General features: G+C 41.0%; 3 protein-coding genes across 4 annotated transcripts; 1 reads left to right on the top strand and 2 right to left on the bottom strand.

Moving 5' to 3' along the window:
- Window positions 1–1,039: 1,039 nt before the first annotated feature.
- On the bottom strand, window positions 1,040–4,138 carry LOC118237482 (vimentin-like). The gene is made up of 4 exons (XM_035436221.1): window positions 3,158–4,138; window positions 1,910–2,575; window positions 1,570–1,624; window positions 1,040–1,260 (listed from the first exon to the last, which is right to left on the bottom strand). Exons 1-3 carry the CDS (start codon window positions 3,612–3,614, stop codon window positions 1,578–1,580), a joined length of 1,170 nt encoding a protein of 389 aa, XP_035292112.1. The 5' UTR covers window positions 3,615–4,138; the 3' UTR covers window positions 1,040–1,260; window positions 1,570–1,577.
- Window positions 4,139–7,778: 3,640 nt separating this feature from the next.
- On the bottom strand, window positions 7,779–14,593 carry LOC118237301 (alpha-synuclein-like). Of its 2 annotated transcripts, none has more exons than XM_035435862.1 (6): window positions 14,156–14,593; window positions 13,547–13,687; window positions 13,055–13,084; window positions 10,672–10,814; window positions 8,493–8,579; window positions 7,779–8,313 (listed from the first exon to the last, which is right to left on the bottom strand). In XM_035435862.1, the coding sequence occupies exons 2-6, from the start codon at window positions 13,665–13,667 to the stop codon at window positions 8,293–8,295; spliced, it is 402 nt and encodes a 133-aa protein (XP_035291753.1). In that variant the 5' UTR covers window positions 13,668–13,687; window positions 14,156–14,593; the 3' UTR covers window positions 7,779–8,292. The 2 variants fall into 2 exon arrangements, with proteins under 2 accessions (XP_035291753.1, XP_035291752.1); XM_035435861.1 differs by having other exon boundaries at window positions 13,547–13,706; window positions 14,156–14,581.
- A 1,188-nt stretch (window positions 14,594–15,781) lies between these two features.
- Window positions 15,782–22,950, top strand: LOC118207105 (multimerin-1-like). The gene is made up of 8 exons (XM_035380412.1): window positions 15,782–16,386; window positions 16,982–17,101; window positions 17,455–17,561; window positions 17,633–17,740; window positions 18,006–18,179; window positions 19,529–21,427; window positions 21,907–22,050; window positions 22,137–22,950. Exons 1-8 carry the CDS (start codon window positions 15,962–15,964, stop codon window positions 22,556–22,558), a joined length of 3,399 nt encoding a protein of 1,132 aa, XP_035236303.1. The 5' UTR covers window positions 15,782–15,961; the 3' UTR covers window positions 22,559–22,950.
- Window positions 22,951–24,759: the final 1,809 nt, after the last annotated feature.

Below are 24,759 nucleotides of genomic sequence, written 5' to 3'. Positions count from 1 at the left end.
TATTTCATTGGCTTGCAGAGAAAAAAAGTGACGCATGCGTTCAGAATCTTGCCAGTCAGTTAAAAAGTTTGTTTAAAAGATGTGTAGATAAAATAAAATGCAGACTAATTATGTACACTGAATACAAATTAATGAACGTTTAATACAGTGTTAGACAGAGGTAAAGAAACACATCTACTGATTTACCATTCAACAGATTTCTTTCATAGATGGCTTTATTCGTGGTAAAAGGACCGCGGTGAAATCCAAAGGGCAAGAAAGAGAAATGTCTTTTTTCCCTTCGTAGTTGCAAGCCTAGATGTTAGCCTAAATATGACTATATAACACCTAAGCTACATTTAAGATTGGTAACCTGGTTTTATATCAGTCCAGCCCCGGAGGGTTATTTTATGAGCAGTCTAATTGAGATTATGCGTTGCCCAAACATGTCATTTCAATAGTAGTCTAACCTTGATATAAATGCAATAATTATTTTGCTGAAAGATTTGGTTGTGTTTTTATCTGTATTTATTTATTTTCCAGAAAGCGATGAGTTGACTTGATTATCCATATTGTGGCCAATTCAGCGAAGGACAGACCAGACGGATCTCTAGATGGAGTCATTGCACTCTTTTATTGAACTAGTAGGCTAAGCATACACAAGCACTAAATTTACAGTACTGGCCATAAGCGCTGTCTGTACTCTGCTTTTATACTCCAAACGGCGGCCCTTATGCAAATCCGCTGTGCATTCTCCGTGGCACATGACAGTCTAACCAACTAATAGTCCAATCCTGGACTATCTGCTCAAGAGCACAGAAGTAAACACTCGCATTGAGTTTATTAAACCTGCTGTGGATAGTGAATTAACCAGCTGTAATGTTAAAAAAAGTAGCCACGTTTTAAAAAGTTCTAGTCAAGAATCTAACACTGAACTAAGAGTTTAGCATGATCCACAATGTATGTGGGTAAACAAAACGACACATTGTGTGTAAGACATGGGAAAGTTACTTGGTGTTTGATTCAGAATGAGGTGCAGTGAAGGATCACAGAAAGCAGATTCATGCAGTCAGGTTAAGGTTTATTACGCAGTTCACTGCAGTGCTCGGCATACACGTGCAAATTATTCTTTTTGTTACATTAAGGAGGGTCAGGAGGGGACACGCTGTGGTCCACACAAGGCTGGGGACTGCATAGCAGGGCAGGCATCCATTCCATTTCTATATTTGCATTGGTAAGTCCACAAAATGGTTCTTGCAATTGTTGTAATATCTCCATGTGCTGGAAGATGAAAAAAAAAATGAACATGAATGAACACAAACTTCTTAGAAAACATTGAAACACAAGGGCATATAAATGAAAGAAAATAAACAATTTTTGAAGAATTTGCAAAAATAAACCTTAATAAAGTTCTCTCATGTTCTCTCTCATTTTGTATTTAACTGTAATGAGTACAGGTTGTTACTATGAAATTGTTAAGGAATGTTTTATTACTATGTAATTGTAAAGAAAACAGTTGCCAACATGCTGATTCACAGGAACTTTGCTAAATGTTATAAGTAGATATTCTAAGACATAAAGCAATCATACATAAAAATTCAGTCTTCAATGACGTGTTGAATTCCTTCACAGCCAGTCTTGCTTACTGAAAGGAAACATTGAAAGAAACAGTATAAATAAAGCTTACACAGGTTACACTCATTTAACTAACAGTAAGGCAGTATAGACTTGACAGACTCTCATCTATGTGAATTATGGTTAACGTGAGGCCTCATCTACTTTAACAGGAATGACATGCCAAACTCCTCATATGCTTTCAGTTACAACTGATAAACATTATCACTGGCACATCATAATTAATCACTGGCTAATTACCATAATTAACACTGCTATGGCAGATCAGTTGAGACATTGTTAACAGACTATTCACCTGATGTGACCTCAGAGATCCCCAGTCTTTTCTCTTCCCCTTCCAGCAGCATCCTGTAGGTGGCGATCTCAGCATCCAGCTTCAGTTTGATGTGCAGCAGTTCGTTGTAGTCCTGCAGGTATTTGTTCATCTCGAGCTTGGTCTCCGAGATCTGGCTGTCCAACTGGGCGAGGAGTTGTTGCATGCTGGCCACCTTGTCCAGATGATTTATCTCCATGTCCTGAAGCTGCAGCTCCAGGAGTTCATTGCGTGAACGGAGCCCCTCAATCTGGTTCTGAAGGTCAGTGATCTGGTTGTGGAAGATGGTGACCTGCTCCTGCATGGACTTCATTCGGATCTCATGTTTACCCGCCTGTTCCTTCAGGGTCTCAAACTTGCCCTTGTACCACTTCTCGGCCTCCTGCACGTTGCGGGCGGCTACCTGCTCGATCTCGGCCCGGATGCTGTGCAGGTACGCCCCCACGTCTGGCCTCTCGGCCTCCAGCTCCGCCCTCACCTTGGCGTCCTCGATCTGCTTGAGCAGGTCGGCCACCGCCTCGCTGTGCAGCTGCTTCACCAGCTGGATTTCCGCCAGCAGCTGCTCCACACGCCGCTCCAGCTCCGCCCTCTGCAGAGTGGCTCCGCCCACGTCCCGCCGGAACGCCAGCAGCAACATCTCCGCCTCCTCTGAGATTCAGGAGCAGAAGAAGGAGGACATGCAGGGTGATAGCTGGATCGCAAATTTTTTAGTGGAATTATTACATTATTAAGAGCTGAATCCATATGAAAACCCAGAGCAGTTCAGCTCTCATATGATCTAACCTATAAAGCTCAGAGTGCCTTTACTAATTGAACTCCACTGGAGCCGTAACTAACAACGCTTAAGAAAATATACTCATGTTCCATTTAGATTTTCTTAGCAACAATGATATTCATATTCATAATAATATTTATCTTAACTGTTCATAACAGGTTAAAAAATAATATACATCAGTGAGCATGTGGTTATAGGACAAGGGTGTCAAGCTCCAATTCTGCAGGGCATAATGTCAGTGTATTGTTGTGGTTTACTTTCAATCAACAGTAGATTTAGGCCTTGGAAACAAGGTGTGTGGAATCCTTAGCTAATCAGCGACTTAAATTAATCATTGAAGTTCTGAGACACATAACATCCAGGAGTCACTGTGGCTTACCAATGTCTCAAGGGATTAAGTCCCTTTAATTAAAAACAGGAAATGATCTCTATATGCTCTGATTATTGGAGATTACCTTTCAGTGCCAGCTCCTCCTCTAGTTTTAGCCTCCACATTTCCATGTCTTCCTCAATGTAGCCCCTTTCGATATCAGCTGCTCCCTTCTCATTGGTCAGTTTCTCAATCAGGTCTTTCAGCTCTTTGAACTGGAGCTCGTACTCCAGACCAGGTCCCCCTGCGTAGCGAGCCTGTAGATCGGCCAGTTCCGCCTGCAGGGCTGCGTTACGTTGTTCTAGAGCTTGGACCTTCTCAATGTAACCAGCGAAACGAACATTCAGCTCCTTCATCTGCTCTTTCTCGTTAGTCTGGAGCTGGTGTATCTCCGTCCCCACCTCCACCGCTGCGCCCTGGAAACCGGACCGGCCGCGGGTGTGAGTCGCCGTCCTGCAGCGGGAGGGGGAGGGGCTCTGGACCCGCATCTTGCTGGAGCCGCTGACTGCCAAAGCTGTCTGGGAGAAGGATGCACCTCTCATGGCTGGAAAGTATGCTTCTCTCCAAAGAACAGTCCGGTGGAAGCCTGATCTTTCCCAGTACTGAAGATAGATCAGATTTTCCCAGAGAGTGGTGTGGCTGTTTTATAGACCCACAAAGAATGTTGCAGACACCCAATGAAACTCTCACATGTTTTTGACATTTTAAATATGGGCTGATCAACAAGATGTAGACTTCAGACCTCAGGAGACAACATGACATATTTATGAGATGCATGAAGTTGAGATGCCTAGACCAGTATTCATGCCTAAGTGTCACATAGCTTTAGCTGCATGATATATGGGGCCCTTTCTGGGTATTGGGAAGGGCATTTTGCATGAGAAGGAATACCAAGTGTCTAAACAACATCCATCCTACATATTTTTATTCCTATATTTTGGACAACATGCTTTCTCAGGCATAAAAAAACAGGCATGAAGCAATGTTCCTATTTTTGTTCATAATTTTAGTTCCCTCCCAGTATACATTGTTTAACATAATATATATATATATGGAAATCTGATTAAAAAGACAAAACTCTAAATTTACAACAGAAATAAAAAAGAAATGCGTATATATTATCAAAATCATAATCAAATTCCCACATCATAACATGATATATATATATATATATAGATATATTTTAATTCAATCTATGCCCCTCAATTGTAGTGTAATATATTTTTAACCTCTGAAGGCCACATGCAGGAAGTTACAGTAGATGTGTTGTCATTTCCTACAGACTCATGTCTGTTTTTCTAAGTGACTGTGGTTCTTAATGAACAGAAACGGAAAAAATTCAAATAGAATTAAAAAGGTGACCATACATCTCAAGGACTTGCCCATCCCTTTTGTAAATATGATGAATCAGCAACTGAAAGTCTTGAAGCATTCTTGGCTGGGTAAATGCTGAGTGAAGGTTTGCCCAGAGCAGCAAATGTCAGGTTGCAATCTGTGATGACGTCCGCCCTGCTGGACTGTTAAAATTTTTAGAGCGTATGCTAATTGACACAGAGGCCTTAACAGGCATGGCAGTTATATTCTTTTTCTCAGCCCATTATTAGATGTGTCTGTCAGAAACCATGGGACATCCTAACACCTCCACAGGCAGCTCCACCACTCCCTAAGCTGTTTTTCTTTAATTTGAACACCATACTGTAACACAGTACTGTGGAAGTAATGTTCTTCTTCCTCCTTAACCCTAGTGCTCTTACTCTCCCCAATTCTCCCTGCACCTTAATGAGTCCATTAGGTAACATGCGTCAGCACAATATACACACATACATCAATGTACCCGGATAAACAGTACATTCTATCATGCATTACATCACAAGGCAATTGACACAGGTCCCATCAGGTTAATGTTGGAGCTGTCATAAACTGTCAGTAGGAGAATTTAATCTAATAATGCATTACCCAAGCAACATTTTTTAGTATGGTGTTAAATCCATTTTTTCTGCCTATTAAATCCATAAGCGATTCGACAAAGAGCAACATATGCCACAGATGATCTGATTGTTTTTAAATAATCAAATCATAAACCTGCAGCTCCATGCCCCGGTCACCAGTGCCTGTTTGAGAAAGAGCCCCATACCACAGTGAAGCAGTGCGGCCACTGAAGGGGAATTTACACGCCGACTTCGTAAGATGGATGCAGCCATGAACATGGTGGAAAAGGCAGAGAGTTAAAGGCTCAGTTAAATAAAATATTTTGGCCTCATTCTGCGACTGTGGCAGGCCACCACCATTTAGTTAATTAATGAGAAACATTGCAAATATGAACTTAAAAAAAAATAAAAACAAAGGAGCACATTGGGCACTTGGGGAAAAATAGGCTGGTGCTGGGAGTCTGGAGCCCCCCCCCCCTCCCTGCATGTGACTGGTACTGTACATCACATTTTACTTTTCATATGATCATGTTCTTGATGTTTAGAATGACTGAATTAATTTAAACATTCTGTTGTGTTTTGTAGGGTTCTGCTTGGTCACACATTTTCATGCTGCCCTGTCGTACTCAGAAACAAGAACAGGTTTCAAAACATTCAGTTATGAAAGTGTAGTGAGTTTAGAGTGAAGCAGTGTGTGGGCTTTATTTCAATGCATCTCAAATAGCAGCTAATAGTCTCCATTGTGTTGAAATCCCAGACCAGCTGGTAGAAGTGACTCACCACCACCTAAATTACTCTGACGATCCTCATGCCACCCACATCAGTCCTCGCTGTGAAAAGGTGATTCTCAGACGCAAATCCCCTTATGGCCCCGATCCCCCCTCCTCTCTCTAATGTGCAGAGATGGTTACATTCCACTTAATTTGGAGATTTTCTTTCTTTTAAAAGGCCAAGAGTAATTGATATGCTATTGACAATAACCTTTCACATTTCTGCAATGTTGAAGGGTAATCTTGGACATTACTGCATAAAAACACAGTTTTATTGTGAGCCACTGCTGAATTCCATTAATGTCCGATTCTGGGGCAAATTTAACAGAAGCTATTATACCATTAAAAATACCACAAATTCCATGATAACTACATTGATTTGAATTTGATTGATGTTTTATTCTTTATTAACACACTGTTCACAGTTCTGTATAATATACTCATATTTCAAATCTTCATGAGAGTTCCTGTCCCTCTGATCATTAACTGCATCTATAAATGCTCAGAAAAAAACTGCTCATCTTTTCATGGCAGATGAAAATTGTCAGGGAAGAATTTAGAAGGTTAAGTGGGAAAAGTGCATTCTAATGAATTATCAACCTTCTTCTCCCAGTCACTGCCCTTACAGATATGTGGATGCTTTTCCTGCCCATGTGTTTAATTTTAATACCATCCTTATCATTATTTAAACACATGCCATAATGAAGCCAACTAGAATGTTTTGAAATAGCACATTATATAAGAACAGTGGAATCCCATAATAATGTGAAACTGCAGACTGATGTCAGAATTCTTTACCCTTTTACAGCGTGATACTCGTTACAACTTACAGCACGTGAGTCTCATGCTGTAAAGGGTAAACAATACTGACATCAGTCTGCGGTTTGCTAGTCACAACTTCTTATGTTTCAATAGTTAACATGCTAATTAGCACACTTATTGAATACAGTCCTAGCTGTAGGGTTAGGGTTAGCATTAGCATTGCATGCTATTAGGGTTAGGAGTTGCATTGCATGCTATTCATTCCCACAGAACAAATCACCATGTTTGGGGGTTGCCTGGCTGTGTTCACCGAAGAACTTGTCCCAGTTCTCCAGCACCTCAGCACACATCTTCCTTCTCCCTGCTGTGCTGTATCACGATATTTAAAGACATATGAAACCTGCCCCACATAAATAAGCTACACGCATTGCTGTGAGCAGATTGGTGCTCCTGCACCATGGTATTTATGGGAAAATAACGTATGGGGATGAATGAAAACACATTTCCACTGGCTGTCATTTAACAGATAATACAACAATAACTTCACCATGTATTTGTGATTACACTGAATAGCCATTTTGTGTCACACGCATTAGAAGATTTTAGCAACAATCGACACAATGCATAATAAGACACCTGTAAGCATTTTGTTCATTTGAAGTGTGTAATGGAATTGATTCTGTTTCTGAACGTTCAACCACCTTGCAATATTTTATATTGTATTATACCAGGACACAAGAATGTTGTTTTGAAATAACAACAATCCTTCCCCATGGTGTGATATTTTCCTTAGGTAGTTCTACCAGGGTGTAAAGCATGAAAAAGGTATGTTTGCAAAATGATTATATGCAACCCACTGAATGAATCATTTGGTGAAAACAACTTTTCATTGGCTAGACCCTCTTCCTACTCCTAAACAGCATATGGTGACTTTACGGGGATAGAGCACCAGATAAATCGAGAGCAGGTAAGCCTGGTTTGATTTAATTACATACGCCCTAAAATCTGTGAATTACATGTGCCCTTACATATGCAGTACCATTGTCAATATATATTATTATGTGGCTGTTTTAACCAATTAATATTTTATTCTCACTTTGGAAAAGTGTCCACTATCCATTTTGAAAGGCAAAGATACTTTGTCATTTCTTTTTTTTTTTTTACTGCAAAACCATTTGTTGAGATAAAAGTACTTCGTTATTAAACAAATTGTGTAGTATGTCTCCACAAAGAAATTGGAAAGACGTACAGACATTGGTTTTTATTGGATTGAAACACTATTTACAGGTTCACGGTCCAGTAGCTTAATTTAAACAGCACTTTTAAAACACCACTCAGTATTCAATTTTTGTACATGTAGAATATATAAATATATTTATATTTCATCACAGCTGAACATATGAACAAATAATCACACAAAAATACAATTTATTTTTGGGTCCTTAAATAGTGTGATACATATTCAATGAAGACAGCATTTAGAGGTCATTTTCACTCAAAGCCACACGCCCATAGACACACACTGCCCAGCAGACCAGGTGCTCCGCCCAGTGGGAGGGACTCACAGGGTGGCATCACAGGGTGGTAGAACAGGGTGGCAGCAGGTCCAGAGTAGCCCACACAGATGGCAGACCCCGACACACACAGAAGCATAGATCAGAGGAACCAGTGCCAGGCACAGCAGGACTGGGCACATCAAACATTCCCGCCCCTGTCATTCCTGCCCCTGCCATTCCTTCTGGCTCGTCTGTTTGCTGCACTTAATTCTGATAACCTTGATCCTAAAAATGAAAATTAATTAATTACTTAACACATGCATTACACAACAGGTGGTATTCCACTCTGCATGATTGCAGAAGTACAATCTGCTATTTGAATTAACATTTTATTCAGCATATGGAATGGTCCCCTTAGTTATTATACATAATTGCAGAGATCATTTGCAAAAAAAAGCACCTACCTCGCATGTGCTTTGATAGTTATTTTCAGGATCCATCTGTGCTTCTCCTGTGCTCTCTATCAGGACCTCCTGGGCCATATCTTCATTCTGTCCATAAACACAGATATTAGTTCATCTTCAGTAGTCTGGCTCCCAGTCCACTCCCATTCATTTAGGGACCTCGCCGAAATCACCGTTTTCAAAGCACAAACTATTATAACTATCGATAAAAAAGTACTAACGTGACAAAATGAGCAGCATTCAGTAGCCACGCCCAGTGTGCCAACGCACTACGCCATGGAATGTGCCCAACCGTCACATGACATTTATTCCAGAAAATAGAGCCCATAGTACTGGGTTAGTAATGCCTCCAGCTGGCTGAGAGATACAGAGAGTCTCTGCTTTGGCTCTGCCACTCTGCCATGTTCAGCCTCTGATTGCCAATGCTAAATGATTCCCATAAAGATAGCAAATAAATAAAAAAAAACCCTGCAGTGTAATATTTTCACAAAAGGATAAACCAGCTTTCATATGAGACACTGGTGTCCCAGAGATCAAGGTTTATTTTCCTCACTTTGTTCTTGTTGTAGAAACAGTGATGTTAAACGGAAAAGGCCTCACTACTCTCCTTTGCCAAAAGTAAAACTCAGGAAGTCAGGACCCAGAGACTGAGTCATGTTCACCAGCAGCTTTGTTATAATTTCCAGAGGAAACAGCTTTGACTGATTGACTGATATATGCCAGGTCACATTTCAGACCGATCAGCTTTCTTCACATCACTGCAAGTGACTGTTTTCCCATTTACATACTTCTTTATGGATACTAGGTTCAAGTGTTAATGGCTTTTTGGGTTGAACATACAGTGAGCTCCATGTTTGGTACAAATACATATTATTTCCTTGTTTAATAAAACAATTCACATGTGGTTAAAGCACACAGTCTCACATCTTATTAAAGGATGTTTTTGTATATTTTGGTTTCACTATGTAGAAATGATACCACTTTCATACATACTCCCCCCATTTCAGGGCACCATCATGTTTTTTTTTTTGTTATCTTTAAAAAAAGGAGTATTTTGCTCTTCCAGTATGGAACGGGGCTGGAGATAATTAAACCCTAACCCAATGAAACGTTGCCAACGAGCCCCTGTACACCAACTCAACACCAGCCGTCTGTGTTCTATCAAATAATTCACTTGTTTTCAATCCATTAATGTAAATTATTGGTTAATTATTGTTTTAATTTTCTGCTGGCTGTTTAATATAGTCACTCATGATAAAGTCTTAAGTCCTAATGAGCAGAAGATTATGTTGAACAGTACCCATTTATGCAAATCAATCAAGTTCAATGGCTGTCAAACAACTGAAACTGAACTAAAAATAATAAACATGTCGAAATTGATTCAATATGGCCGTCTGCACATTCTGTATCCAGTACGTTAATTAGATGTTCGAAGTTTACTTTTTTCACACAAACACATTAACCACAACATGTATTTTAGCGTTCCAGTTGAATTTGGTTTGGAGAGACAGCAGAAATTTAAAAAAATTGGCGGGTGGAAACTGGCAACCTCCAAGGCGTGATCATGTGATGAGATGGGACTCAAAGTGACCAGCAGCACTAGAAACTACACTGCTGTTATCCTCACTCCCATCACCCCATTCTTTCCCATCTGTTCCCCAGTGCCTAGACACCAGAATAGCATCTCATTCCCAGAATGCATCAGTTAAACTGCTTCAACTAATAGCTGTGCTTGGGTCTGTAGTGTGCTAGACATCCATTTTAAAAGTGCTACAGACACATTTAAATGCAAAAGTACACTATTGCACGCTAACACTTCAGACCAATGAATTGTTTCCACCACTCCCACTAGCCCCCAACCCCCCACCATGCTGAAATCCTCAGTGTCTCTAAGCTGCATTCTCAGTTCCCTGATGGTTGGATACAAGTGGATGAGATGCGTAAGGACGATGTGCAGCTGCAGTCTCATCAGTGACATTCACTAATGTGACTAATAACAACACTTCTGCTGCTTTGAATAATTCACAGTATGATCGCCCACAAAGAAACATCCATCTGAAGCAGAGGATAGAAAGAAAACCATGCAATTCTCATTACAAGCAGACATACATCTACAATAACATAAATAACCACATTATCTACAACTCTTTATAACTACAAAGGAATGTTTTATACGTGCCTGCTTGTCTACGTCTTTCTTGACCAATCCAGTCGCAGCAGCAATATTTCCTGCTCCTTCCACTGTTTTGTGGGCAACGGCCGTTACCCCGGTGACCATGGCTCCACCCACGTGTGACACCTGAGACACGGTCTTTTCTGCAACTGCACCGGAAAAACGGCCGTGAGGAAAGCAGCTCAGCTCAGCTTCCGTGTCTGAGTCGCGTCCTCAGACCGCACTGAGAGGCTGGGATTGAGGAGTTTGTCTCAATCACGTAAGATAGAATGTGAGCACAGAATGGGATTGTGTTGCTATTAGTCACATAATGTGTAACTTACATATAAAGGACTCAAAATGTTCCTCAGCCGTTGGTTGCAAGGCAGAAAGAGTTTCATTACAATGTGAATCATGTGCTTGCAGCTATTGCCAATAATTATTGCTGTACTTGTCCTTTAATCTTTTGACCAGTTTTTATGTATTAAATTGAATGGTTTATTGTTCATCATGAAATGCACCTGTCAGAAAAGAAATGAAACTGGTCGTTAGTGGTCCCATCACACTGTTCGTATGCGGTTCTAGTTTCCTAGTGTCTGCGGTTTTATTGACGTTTGCGGAGGTGCAGCACCATGGCTATTAACACTGAGGAGAAACCCTGTATATATGTATATATATATATATATATATATATATATATATATGTATATATATATATTTATATATGTATATACAGTGATGCCCTGCTTTACTGCCATTGACACTTTTTTGGTCCTCATTTTGAGAGACAACGGCAACAGACATTTTGTTAGCTTTCTTGTGTGTTTATTAATGATGCAATGACACACAGCTGGCCCAGAAACAGTTCAGCAGCAATTGTACAATTACTTGCAGTATCCTGAAGCTGGGAAGCTGTGTATAAAAAGGGCTGTAAATCCAACATGGGTCCCTGATCAATATGTTCTGTTTTCCCCCTCATCCCTGTCTTTAGCGGTCTCCTCAGGCTCATTTCTTTACCCAGTTAAGAATTAAGATGGCTTCTTTAGGCCTATTCCTCCCCAGCCCAGGCCTTGATGCAGCCTGGAGCTCTAGATCTATCACCCAGTTCCTCTAAACTGCACTATACTGAACTGTGCAATTTGGTCTTCTATTATTCCTCTTAGTTATCACCTCAACTGTAGCCTGCTGAACTCATTCTATTTGCTGTGATTGATCCCTTGTAGCATTTCTGCTGGATTCTATTCCACTGCTACTTTACACCAGGCTGGCCAGTGGAGAATGGGCTGCCTCTCTATAGCCGGGGCCCTCTCAAGATTGCTTCTCATTAGTGAGTTTTTTCTTGCCATTGTTTCAGAGTTTTCTCCCCACTGGGAGTTTTTTTCATGTTCTTGCTATTTGGGGGTTCAGGCCTTTTTGCTCTATTTGTTGCCTTGCTACTCTGTAAAGCATCTTTGTGACAGTTCACAGTAAAAAGCGCTATACAAATAAAATTGAATTGAATTGAACTGAATTCTCATACGGAACAGCGGCTTGACCTTCAAACGGCAGTGGCCATGAAAGCTTGAGAGCAGGGCAGATTTCTGTGTTCCAGTGTACTCCAGTGTGCATTATTTTATGCCAGTACATTTCTCTGAATCTGTGCACTGAATGAACTTACAGCTTTTTATTACAAAATGTTATTGACAAAGGATTCAAAGGTGAAGAGCACAAACTGAATTTCCTCTGGCTTTCTCAAGGCCAAATGTATATGCTATTCTTTAATGCTCCACAATAGTTACCAACCACTAAAGCAGCGGGGCACATTTCAGGGAGGTCCAGAGAAACTGTGTTTCGCCAGTGGCTCCCTGACCAGTTCCCAGTGGTTACCACCCAGGTCCTTAATCATCATACAACACTGTCAATGCTATTTGTGCATTTTTGTGATGCTCATAAACGCATCATTAATGCTTTATAGAGGTAATGTCAATTGTAACCAGACACATCACAGATGGGTGTGATCTCAGATCTGTAGCACAGATGCAGCGATACAGAGAGATAAGCATCAGAGCACACACACACACACACACACACACACATATATAACTGCATGGGAAACTCGGGAGTGGCCAATGGAAGATGTGAACAAATTATAATGCATTTCAAAGGAGAACATAGAAAATGGAACAGTTTCTTTTCTTTTCTAGATAGCCAATAGCAGTTTTTTTTACATGGATTTAGTAAGGGTGTGGATTTTTGCCATAATACACACAGTATGACACCTCTAATATGTCTTCTTCAGGATTGACAAACTGACAGACAGACAGACAGACAGACACACACACACACACAGTTTTACAATATTCGCTAATATGTACTCTAGAAATCAAATGAAGACATGCACAGTACATATACAATATAGAGGTTTGTCTACCTGATGAAACACCATCCTTTGTTTTAGTACCTATGAAGAAAGAAAAAATACATACACATGGCTAGTATTTTAGTCTATTTCAAATGTCAACCAATTTTATTGGAAGATAAATAGAAGCATAACATGTTTCCAATCTACTTTAAGGAATGGTAACAACTGAATTGTAAACAACAATAAGACAGTTCACAGATTTACACATATGATGTTCCAGCACTCATTTACTCGTTTCCCTTTATTAAAAAGAAGGTGGGGGGGGGGGGGCATTGGAAAAGGTCGCACGCGCACATATTTCCTGACTATTTGAGCCCGTCCTTCAGCGGGCGTCTTCGATCAAAACATAAATCCAGGTCATTATGTGCTGTCTGCCGTGATCCAGTTTAATATTTCCGTATAGTATTTCAAACTATCCCTGCAGGTCGACCTACCTTATGAAAATTCCTATTCTTAATCTAACTCACATTTAGTCCCTCTAACGTTTTTTTTTAAACCTACCCACAAAAATGACCCCTTCTTTTGTCTTCCCAGCCGCTTCACTCACTCCCTGCCTCGTCTTTTCTGCCGCCGCCACAACCCCATCCTTCGCTTTGGAGAATCCTTTAATCAGCGCGTCCATGGCATCCAAACTGCAAATCGCTGGGAAGATGTTCGCACACTGTGATCAATAAGCCCAAGACAGAGAAGAACGAATCATGACACCACCCACCCATTTTTCAGTTCCTGTATATCAAGGAATGTTCCCTCACACAAATTACAATAATACGTTGAAATGTGTGCTTAGGATAAGTCTATTAACATGTCTTGGGAATGCAAACACCTGTTTGACGCACAATCAGTCTGTTCAATAGCTATATGAAGCACTTCCAGTACAATAATACTATAGATAACAATACATACTGTGATAAACTATTGCCAACTTACACTTTATTTTTTTAAAATTGCAATGTTTTACCCGTTGTGACAACCCATATCGATCGAATTGTTTAAAGCAAATGAGCTTCGTCGTTTCATCTGTAGGAAAAATCCCTAAATATTTTAGAATGTAATGTGATATTCACGTAGCTACTTTAACACTCTTCAGAAGAAAAGGATGATATTTCAAACCTGTGGATCGTGTTGTCGACAGACACTTCGTGTCTTTCCTTCCACTGTTTTAATATATTTTATTCTCACGAGCAGATCGAATTGATGTCTTTAGATGGCAAAGAATCAAAAATCGTATGTAAGTAGACACGAATTGATGTCTTTAAATGGCAACGAATTTAAGAGAAATTTATCAGTGAACGCCTCCTCTCCTGGTTAGTGTCCGCGCGGATGAGTCTATCCGTGGTGCTGAAGCTGGAGAAGAAGCTCGAGACGGCGGATTATTCCGTGTATGCCGCGTGTCCATCAGCACTACCCTGACCTCCGCTCATGAACGCGCCTCGCCCACCTACTGGAACTCAGCGGCGCTTAGTACTCGTTACCTGCTTAACCTGAGCTACCGGATACATTCCAGATCGAGGGCGTAATTATTTAACTTGAGAAAGTCGCCCTTGGACAGCTATCTATAAATGAAGTAGCGGAACTTGTCACTTGTCGATGCACATGTTTGGATTCATAATTGACTGGATAATTTAAGTAAATCATAGAAAATAGATTTCCTTCTACCAACCAAAATTATTATTATTATTATTATTATTATTATTATTATTATTATTATTATTATTAGTCTTTGCCCTAAATACAGATCACTTATGAAACAGGTTCTGGGATTGGCCTGTATTTAGCTTCATCCCTCTGGCCCTTGATGACCGCACGCTTCCCAGTCCCTCCTGCTGAAAAGCAACCGAACAGCACGATGATGTCACCACCATGGCGGTGTCTGGGTGATGGTTTGTGCCAAACTAGCACATGGTTCTTTGCCACAGGGGCTGCCACCCTCCTGGCAAACTCCTGGCATGACTTAGGGCCATATTCTAGTGTGTTTACTCTGGTTCCTTTTGTCTAATATTATATTTTGTCTAAAGATCTGAAACCATTCAGTGTGACACATATGCAATAATAGAGGAAATCAGGAAGAGGACAAAATATTTTTCAGGGCACTGTAAATAGAAAATAATTCAGTTGGTTTAATGCTGGCATAATAAAGCATAATTGCAAATGTTATTTTTGCTTTCTAGTGCAGCGGAGCTTCACTAGTGTGTAAAAAAAAAGTTAGTTGAAGCAGAGAACATGTACTACATTACACAGATAATTTGTACTGCATTACTTAAATAGTCTGGTCGACTCAAACAATAGTATAGTTTATAAATAATTTTTACTACTAAAAATTCTAATAAAAATAGAAAAATGACTAATAATTTTTCAGGACTTTAGGTTTATATCTAGAAAAAGAAGAGAAAAACCTCCAGCCAATGTGCTTGAAATATTATAGGCATAGAGCCATGGCAGGTGCAAAGGGGTTTTAACTCTGTTTTTCAGGTTCACCCTGCCTGACAGCAGGAGGATATGTTTTCTTAGCCTTAGCACCACATTGGCTCAGGATGTGGCCAGGATGTTGATTGGCCATCATAACACCAGAAGGACAAAGTACGGCTGAGAGCAAAGAGCCAAGAGGAAGTCAAAAGAAACTGCATGTCCTTCCTTTACTGAGGTTTTCCAAAACACTGGAGCGCTGGACAGAAATCCCATGATTTCCAGCACCTAATACTGTGCCCTGAAAGGTCAGGAGTCATAAAGAAAGCCCACTGAAGCAGGAAACCACCCCATGTGTGTCAAATGACAGATTCCATTTCCTCAGAACAAAATTTGGAAACTATGGGCACATTTAAAGGACGTATTCCTCAGGTAATGAGCTTCTAAATGAAGGGACTGGTTTTGTCTGTTTGTAGTTGAGGTTACACAGTGAAGTTACGCGGGCCATCAGTCATGACATGGATGTGGCTAACGTATCTGTACTTTCTATACTTCAGCCACAAAAGTCTTGGGATGATTACATACAACAGAACAGCAGGACAGCTGGAAAATCACACCATTTCTCCAAATCTTACCGTTAACAACTCAGAAGAAAATAGTCAAGAGGCACAGCAAAGGAACCTGACAGCTTCGAGAGATGAACTTCAAACAACAAAATCAACAGCTTCAGTGGCAAGAATTCTATATGTAACAAACAATACAGCTGGTTTTTCAAAGAACAACCAGATTGCAGGGAGAAGAAACTCCTCCACTCCAGTGATACAAAGCCAAAGGATTCAGAGTGGATTTGGACTGAATGAGAAAGCACATAAACCACCAGGACTAACATTCAGCAGCAGAAGTGCCACCAAACCTAGTTTTGAGACTTCCAGGGGCAAGTGAGTGAAATTTGTTTTGGTTTGATACTGTAACTACATGATTGGGTGTGTGGGTGGAGGCAGGAATAGATATGTGTGATATTGCATCTTGAGAAGAGAGGGCAGTAGATGATGAGGTTTATAGAACAATGTGTAACAATGTTAGAAATCTGTAAAACACATTCATGAGCATACAATAAATGTTCATGCAGTTAATTAAGATTGCACTCCATATTCATATTGACAACTTTAAGCTATTATATAATTCCAAAATTGGTGTAGAATTTTAATAGACATTTTCCAATTAATGTTTTTTAAGAATATGTAAACTTCAGATTTAGTTTTTCCATGTACTTCTTTGAGAGTAACCCACAATTTCAATTTCAAAATGCTTTAAAAAATTATTTTTTTTCAGAAATTTAAAACATTTTCAAAAACTTTTCAGTTTTGATATATGAGTTAACATTTTAAAATACATCATGCACACAACATAAATGAAACATTCTGTGCTCATTTACTAAACATGAAAACTTTGACTGAAGATTTATGTATATTTATATATATCAGTCATTTCTTCATCACACATGAAAAAGCTCTACCTGTTTTCCCCTCACAGAAGCTGGTGTGCGTACGTGCACACTCGCCTCACGCCAACAGTAGTGATGGACTCAGCTTCCTCCTACGTGCCCATCGTCACCGATCCGTGCTACTGGAGCCGAGAAGGGTGTCAGAGAAGGTCGGGATCATCCAGAGTATCCACTGGGGCTGCATGTGTTCACACAGGACTCTGGAGTCAGATCCAGAGTATCCACTGGGGCTGCATGTGTTCACACAGGAATCTAGAGTCAGATCCAGAGTATCCACTGGGGCTGCCTGTGTTCACACAGGACTCTGGAGTCAGATCCAGAGTATCCACTGGGGCTGCATGTGTTCACACAGAACTCTAGAGTCAGATTCAGTCTAACCAAATAAATACCAAATAAAAAACAAATAGACTTTGTCTATACTGTTGAGCAACACATTTAAGTTTTTATTTTAGAGCCTAGAGTGGAATTAGGCTGAAGATTCTGTGTCTGGAATCACCCAAAGGTACCAGATGATGAGCAGTCCGACTTACAAAATTAAACACAAGATTATGACCTCGCTGGAGTGGCGGTGCTGTCCAGGATACGTGGGCCCCCAGTGCCAGCCGAAAGGTGAGGGTGCCACCGGTCTGTTCGTACCCTATTGGCTGATGCCTTGTACTAAATCAACGATGTGTTATTAGACTCCTCCCCTCAGATCCAGCAGCCAGCCCGCAGAGCTGAAGTCCATTCAGACAGCAGAACCTCAGAGGTACCAGCACCAGAGGGATCGGAACAGGCCACTGAGCCCGGTCAGTAAAGTCTCTGGAACATTAGATGTGCAGCAGTCATGCACCATTAATTAAGGATTTAGAGTTCTGTCTCTGCAGGGGGTAACGCTGAATTATAACTGTTGTATAACTACGGAACCACATTTTAAGGCATTCATGCAGAGAGAGTATTAGCCAATGAGAGCACTGGGAGAATTTGCTGTACTAGTCTAGATGCAATACTTTGTACATAATCCTAGCATTTATGTTTTTATTTTCTATTTATATTCACAATTTCTTTTACAAGCCATAAAGCCAAAAATGGACAATGAAGTCATGAATCAGGCAAGCAAACTCACCTCTTTGTTGAACAAGGTGAATGACATAAGCACAGACATGGACAACATGAAGAAGGTGCTCTCCTCCTTAGAGGAGAAACTGAACGAGGAGAAGGGAGATGATCTTCCATCTATCCTGAGAGGTGAATCAATGTTTCATATTATTATACTAATAATGAGTCATTTTCAAAATACTTCATTGTACCTTTCAACGTTGTGTAGATCTTTTAAAAACAGTATGCTCAAGAAATTGTATTTTTTATCATTTTACACATTTTCAAATTTATAAGAAAGTACTAAGACTAAAGGTGCTTAGTACCACCTGATCTTTCAACATAGAACAACTAGGGCTGTAAATTCAGCTTGCCTGCTTGTCAGAGGAGAGTAGTTTATATTTAGGGTCCAATTTGAACTCACTAGTCCGTCAGGCAAGTGAGACATCTTAAACAGTGATGGGTCTATACTGTAAAATGCAAAATGACTGAAGAGCATAATCAGTGATAATCAATCTACCTTAAGAAAAATAGGCAAGGGTTGAGTTAAGGTAGTTTAATAATGCCTGCCTAATCCTATCATTAGACACAAAACAAGTTTCCATGGCAACATAAATCGGTAAACTACAGTTACAAAATACTGCCAGTTACAAATCCTGCTGCATCTAGCGATTAGCGAAACAACATCATAATGCATCGTTTTTTCCCAATTCTGCAATTTTGGTTCTTAAAATGTGATCCTGACTTTTATTCCACTTGTTGCATTTGCCATTTAGCAGAGGTAATGAAGTTTATTATGATAAATTATTTCTAGCAGATAAATAGCCAAACAGGAAGTGTATGTATAGGTATTACATCATGTTTCACAGTGTTGCAGGATCAGTTGATTCCTAAAAATGTCTAATGTCATCTTTACATTGTTTAAATTGTAAATTTAAAAAATTGTAAAAATAAAGTTGTTTAATTCCAGCAGTGAAAACCTGATGAATTGTTCATCCAAATAAATATATAACTTTTTGCATATGCTGCGACATGCGTATCCTGTGATCACTTTTAAACCTGTTGGGATGGTGTTGGACCAACACTTTCTCTCGAGATTGTTCTCTAAATGTAGTCTAGATCATGTGCACGTGCATTCGCTGTTCTATGAGCAGTATCGTTGATGAAAATAGAACAGGAATGTGTCATGCATTCTGTGAATGTGAAGTGATTGATAGAGGGCAGGCACAGGGCTAGTAACATTTGACCCAGACTGGTGGAAATGTTTGGCTACTTACAAGGTGGCTCCTGCCAAGATTCCTTGAGAGCCACCCCTGAGAACAAAGGGTTGTGAATGTGAATTGAAAATCAATATCTTAATATATTCTACAAGGGAGGTATTTCAAACTTGTGAACCTGTAAGACAATATTAGTACATGTGTTTACTTCCCAATCTTTACTAGATTAGGAAGTGAATCGAAGCTCTGCACAATAAATGTTTTTATGCTTTTTTATTACAGCTCTGAAGACCAAAGCAATCCAAGAATTTTTCAGAGACATTGTCCAAAAAGAAATCAAACCATTTCAGAGTATGATACAAGAAAGCATTTCTAACATTATCAAAAACCAGTTGAGCGTATCAGAGGACATTGAGGCCACAAAAGTCAGTCTGAAGCAGTTCAATAAGACAGTGATCACTTTGACAGCATTTCAAAGCCCAATGAAGGCAAGTAACACACACATGGGGAATGATATCCAAAATCTGAAGGATCAAGTATCTTCTTTACAAGAAGATATTTCTGTCATTCAGACCAATATAACAACTGAACTGAAAGATGAATATAGTTTCCAGAAGGATAACGCTGCCCTTGAAGGAGAGCCTGTTTATGGATCCGCCATCCCTGACCGCAAAGGAAATGAGAACTCTACCCTCTCAGAGCAGGTGTCTCTCCTGGGTGATGCAGTCAGGAAGCAAGCCCTGCTCACTCTGCAGCTGCAGCAGGACCTGCATGAGCAGGGGCTGGCAGTATGGAACCTCTCTAACGCCGCTGGTCTGCAGAGTCGCCCGGCGGGAGAAACGTCTGATACTCTGGTTGAGCGGTGCAAGCAGGACCTCCGGCAGCAGATGCAGGAGATCAAGGACAGCATCAGGACGGTGAACCAGACGCTGTGTGATAAAGTCAATCCCATGGACGACATGATGAACGCCATTGAGGAGAAGATCAGCCATGTATCCTATGACCTGGAGGAGCTCAGGCCAATTAAAGACAATAATGGCTTTGCTGGTGTATTTAATGAGGAGAAACAAACAGCTGAGCTTTCTGCTATGAAGGGCCAGCTTGAAAGTCTTGCTACTACCATCAACATTCTGAATATAAGCATTACTGGCCTTGAGAAGGCTCAGGAGGAACTGAGCAACCAGACGAAGGCAAAAGAAGATGAGGTGGATAAGAAGTTGAGAGGATGTCAGGATGGGATTGAGGATGCCCTCAATGACACTATGACCATCATCAACAAAGCAATAGACACTGTTAATGACAACCACTACATTTTGGAAAATAACCTTGATAACACAAACCGACAGCTCAATGAGATATATGATGATGTCACTAAAAAAATAAATAATTCCAATCTCATACCTTACATTGACTTTCTGAATTCTACTGTCCTTATCCTGCAACAAAAAATGGAGAGATTTGACGATTTAAGTTTGTTTGACAGACTTTCAGACTCTATGAATCAGACTAATGAAATGAACAAGCCTGAAAATCTCACCCACCTTTCCCAGCAGCTGACAGAAGCACTTTCCAAACTTGAAGACCACCAGACAACCATTGAACATTTGCAGGGGTCACACGCAAATTATTCCAGCAATTTTAGAGAGCATAGAATGCACCTCCAACGCATGGAGTCCAGAATAAATTCTCTGAACTACAATTCCACCCCTACAATTAAACCAAAGAAGAAGTTACCAGCTGAAATGGGGCTAGCCTGGAAATACAAGTATCTAAACAATAGAGTAGAAGACCTCGCCATTATAACGTTCAACCTGACTACAGAAGTTTTATGGTTGAAAGAAAGCGACCAGAATGTGAGGAACTTGTACCAAAATGTGTCAATATTACTGGATCGACAAGCTCACATTCCTCAGATTTTTGAAGAACACATTAACTTCACCCACCTCCAAAAGGGACTGAATGAACTCTTAAAACAGGAAGGCCAGGATTTGTGTGAATCAGTGCCGATGAATCCCACAGCGTACTTAAACTGTGTTCTGGCCAGCATGTTCAAAGACATCTCAGTGCTTCAAAGGCATGCCGAGGATCTGGACGAAAGACTTGAGGCCACAGCCGCACTGAATGCCTCCTCAGCCGTATCTGGGAGGAGTCAGAGGAACACTGATAATATTGTTAACCAAGGTATGCAATGATATTATCTATGCCAAGGTATGTGCTCCATTTAGAAAAATGTACTTAATCTTGGCCAATTTATTTCCTATCTCTACTAATCATAGTGCACAATTATTTCAAAAGTAAATTAAGTATGGTGACTAGAAAACTAACTTTATCAATAAATTGACAAACGGACAAAGCTCAGAGTTATTTTCCTGAATCAGTACTATATACAGTAGATGATCTTTAAGTCATACGGATGGTCTTTTCTAGTGACTTTGCCCATTATGTTTGCATAAACACAGACCAAAAGACCAGTGAATCTACAGAGAAAAAGACTGGAGATTGTTGCTTCATTCAATCACTTGTGTTTTTTCCCCTTTTCATAATTTCTTTTGTGTGTGTGTGTGTGTGAGAGAGAGAGAGGTACTGTGTGTACCTCATTGCAGCGGTTAATATGAGCTGTAGTTAAAGCTCTAATTGCATTTCCTCTCTTCTCCACCCAGTGGAATCTCAGGGCTGTGCTCATTACCCCTGCCAGAATGGCGGCACCTGCATCGATGCACAGCACGGCTACGTGTGTGCCTGTCGCTCTCCGTTTGGAGGCACTAACTGCACCGTAAAGCTGTCTGACAGCGCTGCTTCCCCCGGTAAGATATCTGCCTCATTCACCCCCTGAAGCTCAGCCACTCACACGCAGACACACAGATTCTCTCTTACATTTCTTCCATTTCAGATTTTTCCAAAGGCTCCTACCGGTATGCTCCCATGGTTACCTTTTTCGTGGCACACACTTATACCATGAGTGCTCCTGGGCCAATTCGCTTCAACAACCTGTATGTGAACTACGGGGTGTCTTATGCTCCGGGGACTGGAAAGTTCTCCATACCCTACCTGGGAGTTTACGTGTTCAAGTACACCATTGAGTACACCAGCTCCGCTGTCTCTGGGTACCTGGTGGTAGATGATGTCGACAAGCTAGCCTTCCGGTCTCAAGACTCCAGCGGCCAGGACAGTGGCAGCAGGGTCATCACGGGAGATGCTGTACTGGAGCTTAATTTTGGACAGCAGGTTTGGTTAAGACTGGACACCGGATCCATTCCTGCCAGATACCCGCCCGTCACAACGTTTGGAGGCTACCTTCTCTATCGCACCTAGTGCTGCCCTCATTCTAACCACACACTACTTTAGATCCAGAAATATGTTTCAGTTATTTAAGTTTTGAAACAGTTGCTTTTTAATTTTTTTGTATTGAATGTTGTCTGTAATGCACAGAATCAATATAGGACACATTACTCTAATGTGCAGTGCACACTTTAGTGGCATAAAAATTGGTAAGTTGAATTTTAAGATGTTTCTGCAAGTTAAATGGGAATGCTAATAAACATAGCCACAAAAAGAAATGAGGTTACTGGAATACTTCACCAGGGGGCGCTATAATACTTATTTTATAATATTTTAACCTAGTATGCGGGACAGACACATCTCTGTATATGGTAGCATACAAACTTCTTATGTTTTGTTCATTAAATAAAATAAAATGATTCCCATGTGCTGGGTTGCCTGGAGCCCAGCTACAGGAGCGGCAGTAAGCAAGCTGTGCCAGGGTGAATGGCAGTCAGCAAGCTCTGCCAGGGTGAACGGCAGGAAGCAAGCTCTGCCAGGGTGAACGACAGTCAGCAAGCTCTGCCAGGGAGAACGGCAGTCAGCAAGCTCTGCCAGGGAGAACGGCAGGAAGCAAGCTCTGCCAGGGTGAATGGCAGTAAGCAAGCTCTGCCAGGGTGAACGGCAGTAAGCAAGCTCTGCCAGGGTGAACGGCAGTAAGCAAGCTCTGCCAGGGTGAACGGCAGTAAGCAAGTTGTGCCAGGGAGAACGGCAGTAAGCAAGCTGTGCCAGGGTGAACGGCAGTAAGAAAGCTCTGCCAGGGTGAACGGCAGTAAGCAAGCTCTGCCAGGGTGAACGGCAGTAAGCAAGCTCTGCCAGGGTGAACGGCAGTAAGCAAGCTGTGCCAGGGAGAACGGCAGTAAGCAAGCTGTGCCAGGGTGAACGGCAGTAAGCAAGCTCTGCCAGGGTGAACGGCAGTAAGCAAGCTGTGCCAGGGAATCCCGCTGGAATGCACACACAAGTCAGCCCGCACAAGTCTGCACAGATTATTTTCAGGTTGTCATGGCGACAAGGGGCCATCTGTGGGAAGGCCCTTGCCTGATGATGTCACAGGCGGGACTGTTATGGCACGAACGCTACAAAGGTAAGCTCACACATTCCGTGGGCGCTAGGCTGGGTGTGTGCGTAACCTAGGGAATACTACACTGTATGCCTGGAAAAACACAAATGCAAGTGTGGATGTGATTATAAGGAGATTCCTTGGCTTTGAACCAGTTTCCAGCTTCTGAGCTTCAAACAAGCTCTCAAAAATGTTATGAATGGACTCTGGTTAGTTTACCTTTCAAATGCTAGCTGCTTAAGACCTGACTTGTAAAAGGGATCTGTACGCTCAGTATGACAGAGAGGCCATTATTTTAAAAATTGCATAAATAATATAAACGAAAGAAATTCCTGCAATGCCAGAGAGAAAGCCAAAGTTGACAGTAAAGTGCTTTATCAACAAATTAATTCTGTTTAGCTGTTATTAAATCAAATATCCAGTTAACTTATCTGATGGCCAGCATCATTTGAAATTAACGAGCAGTCTGCTTAAAATCCAGACATGAAGCTGTTATTTTCACTAATAACAATGCTGTGTAATAATTTTCTGGGTTTGGCTATACTGTATCTGGACATTGGAGTGAACAGATGGACTGAGTTGACATGCAGTTCATGGAAATACCAGCAATCTGGCACAACTGTTTCCATGCTGCAGCAAGGTTCTGAGAGATTAGGGAATGGTTCGCATTAAGACAGATGAACAAGCCACAGTTGATCCATAGTTTGAGGCAAAAAGCCAAACCAAGTCATTACCCACATATTACTTTTGGCACAAATGCAGGCCACATTTTTTTATCGGTGTGGTTTCTAAAGACGTGTTTACCAAACGAGAGGCTCCACTCAAATTAAGCGGTTTCAGGCTTTTGCAGACACATTTGTACCATGGCCAGTTTATATTATATGCAGCTTATGATCACATTTCCATGGCAGATTTTATTCACAGAGAAACGGCTGTGTGGACAAATAGCACGTCTTGCAATCAATTATGCCGGCCGTGAAGTGCAGAGACCTCCTCCTCCTCCTCCTCTTCCTCAGAACTGAAAATCTGTTCGAACCCGAGATGTGCTGTGATGGGCTGCTGAGGCCTACATGCTGGACTGATGATAATTACATGTTTTTATTCACTCTTCTTTTTTTTTTTTGGGGGGGGGGGG

The sequence above is a fragment of the Anguilla anguilla genome, chromosome 10, assembly GCF_013347855.1.
Source record: "Anguilla anguilla isolate fAngAng1 chromosome 10, fAngAng1.pri, whole genome shotgun sequence".
NCBI classification, from domain to species: domain Eukaryota; kingdom Metazoa; phylum Chordata; class Actinopteri; order Anguilliformes; family Anguillidae; genus Anguilla; species Anguilla anguilla.
The sequence above is the reverse complement of the archived record's forward strand: the minus strand, read 5'-3'. Positions and strand labels throughout refer to the sequence as shown.

Bases quoted from the DNA above. Each gene is read 5' to 3' on its own strand.
- LOC118237482 (XM_035436221.1), bottom strand. From the start codon at position 3,614: ATGAGAGGTGCATCCTTCTCCCAGACAGCTTTGGCAGTCAGCGGCTCC. The intron at 2,576-3,157 runs GTAATCTCCAAT...CCTGAATCTCAG, and splicing joins GGAGGAGCTGGCACTGAAAG to AGGAGGCGGAGATGTTGCTG. The intron at 1,625-1,909 runs GTGAATAGTCTG...GTTTCCTTTCAG, and splicing joins GATCTCTGAGGTCACATCAG to TAAGCAAGACTGGCTGTGAA.
- LOC118207105 (XM_035380412.1), top strand. From the start codon at position 15,962: ATGACATGGATGTGGCTAACGTATCTGTACTTTCTATACTTCAGCCAC. The intron at 16,387-16,981 runs GTGAGTGAAATT...TTCCCCTCACAG, and splicing joins TTTGAGACTTCCAGGGGCAA to AAGCTGGTGTGCGTACGTGC. The intron at 17,102-17,454 runs GTCGGGATCATC...AATCACCCAAAG, and splicing joins CGAGAAGGGTGTCAGAGAAG to GTACCAGATGATGAGCAGTC.
- LOC118237301 (XM_035435862.1), bottom strand. From the start codon at position 13,667: ATGGACGCGCTGATTAAAGGATTCTCCAAAGCGAAGGATGGGGTTGTG. The intron at 13,085-13,546 runs GTAGGTTTAAAA...CTTTCTTCATAG, and splicing joins AGAAGGGGTCATTTTTGTGG to GTACTAAAACAAAGGATGGT. The intron at 10,815-13,054 runs GTAGACAAACCT...TTTCCGGTGCAG, and splicing joins AAAGGATGGTGTTTCATCAG to TTGCAGAAAAGACCGTGTCT.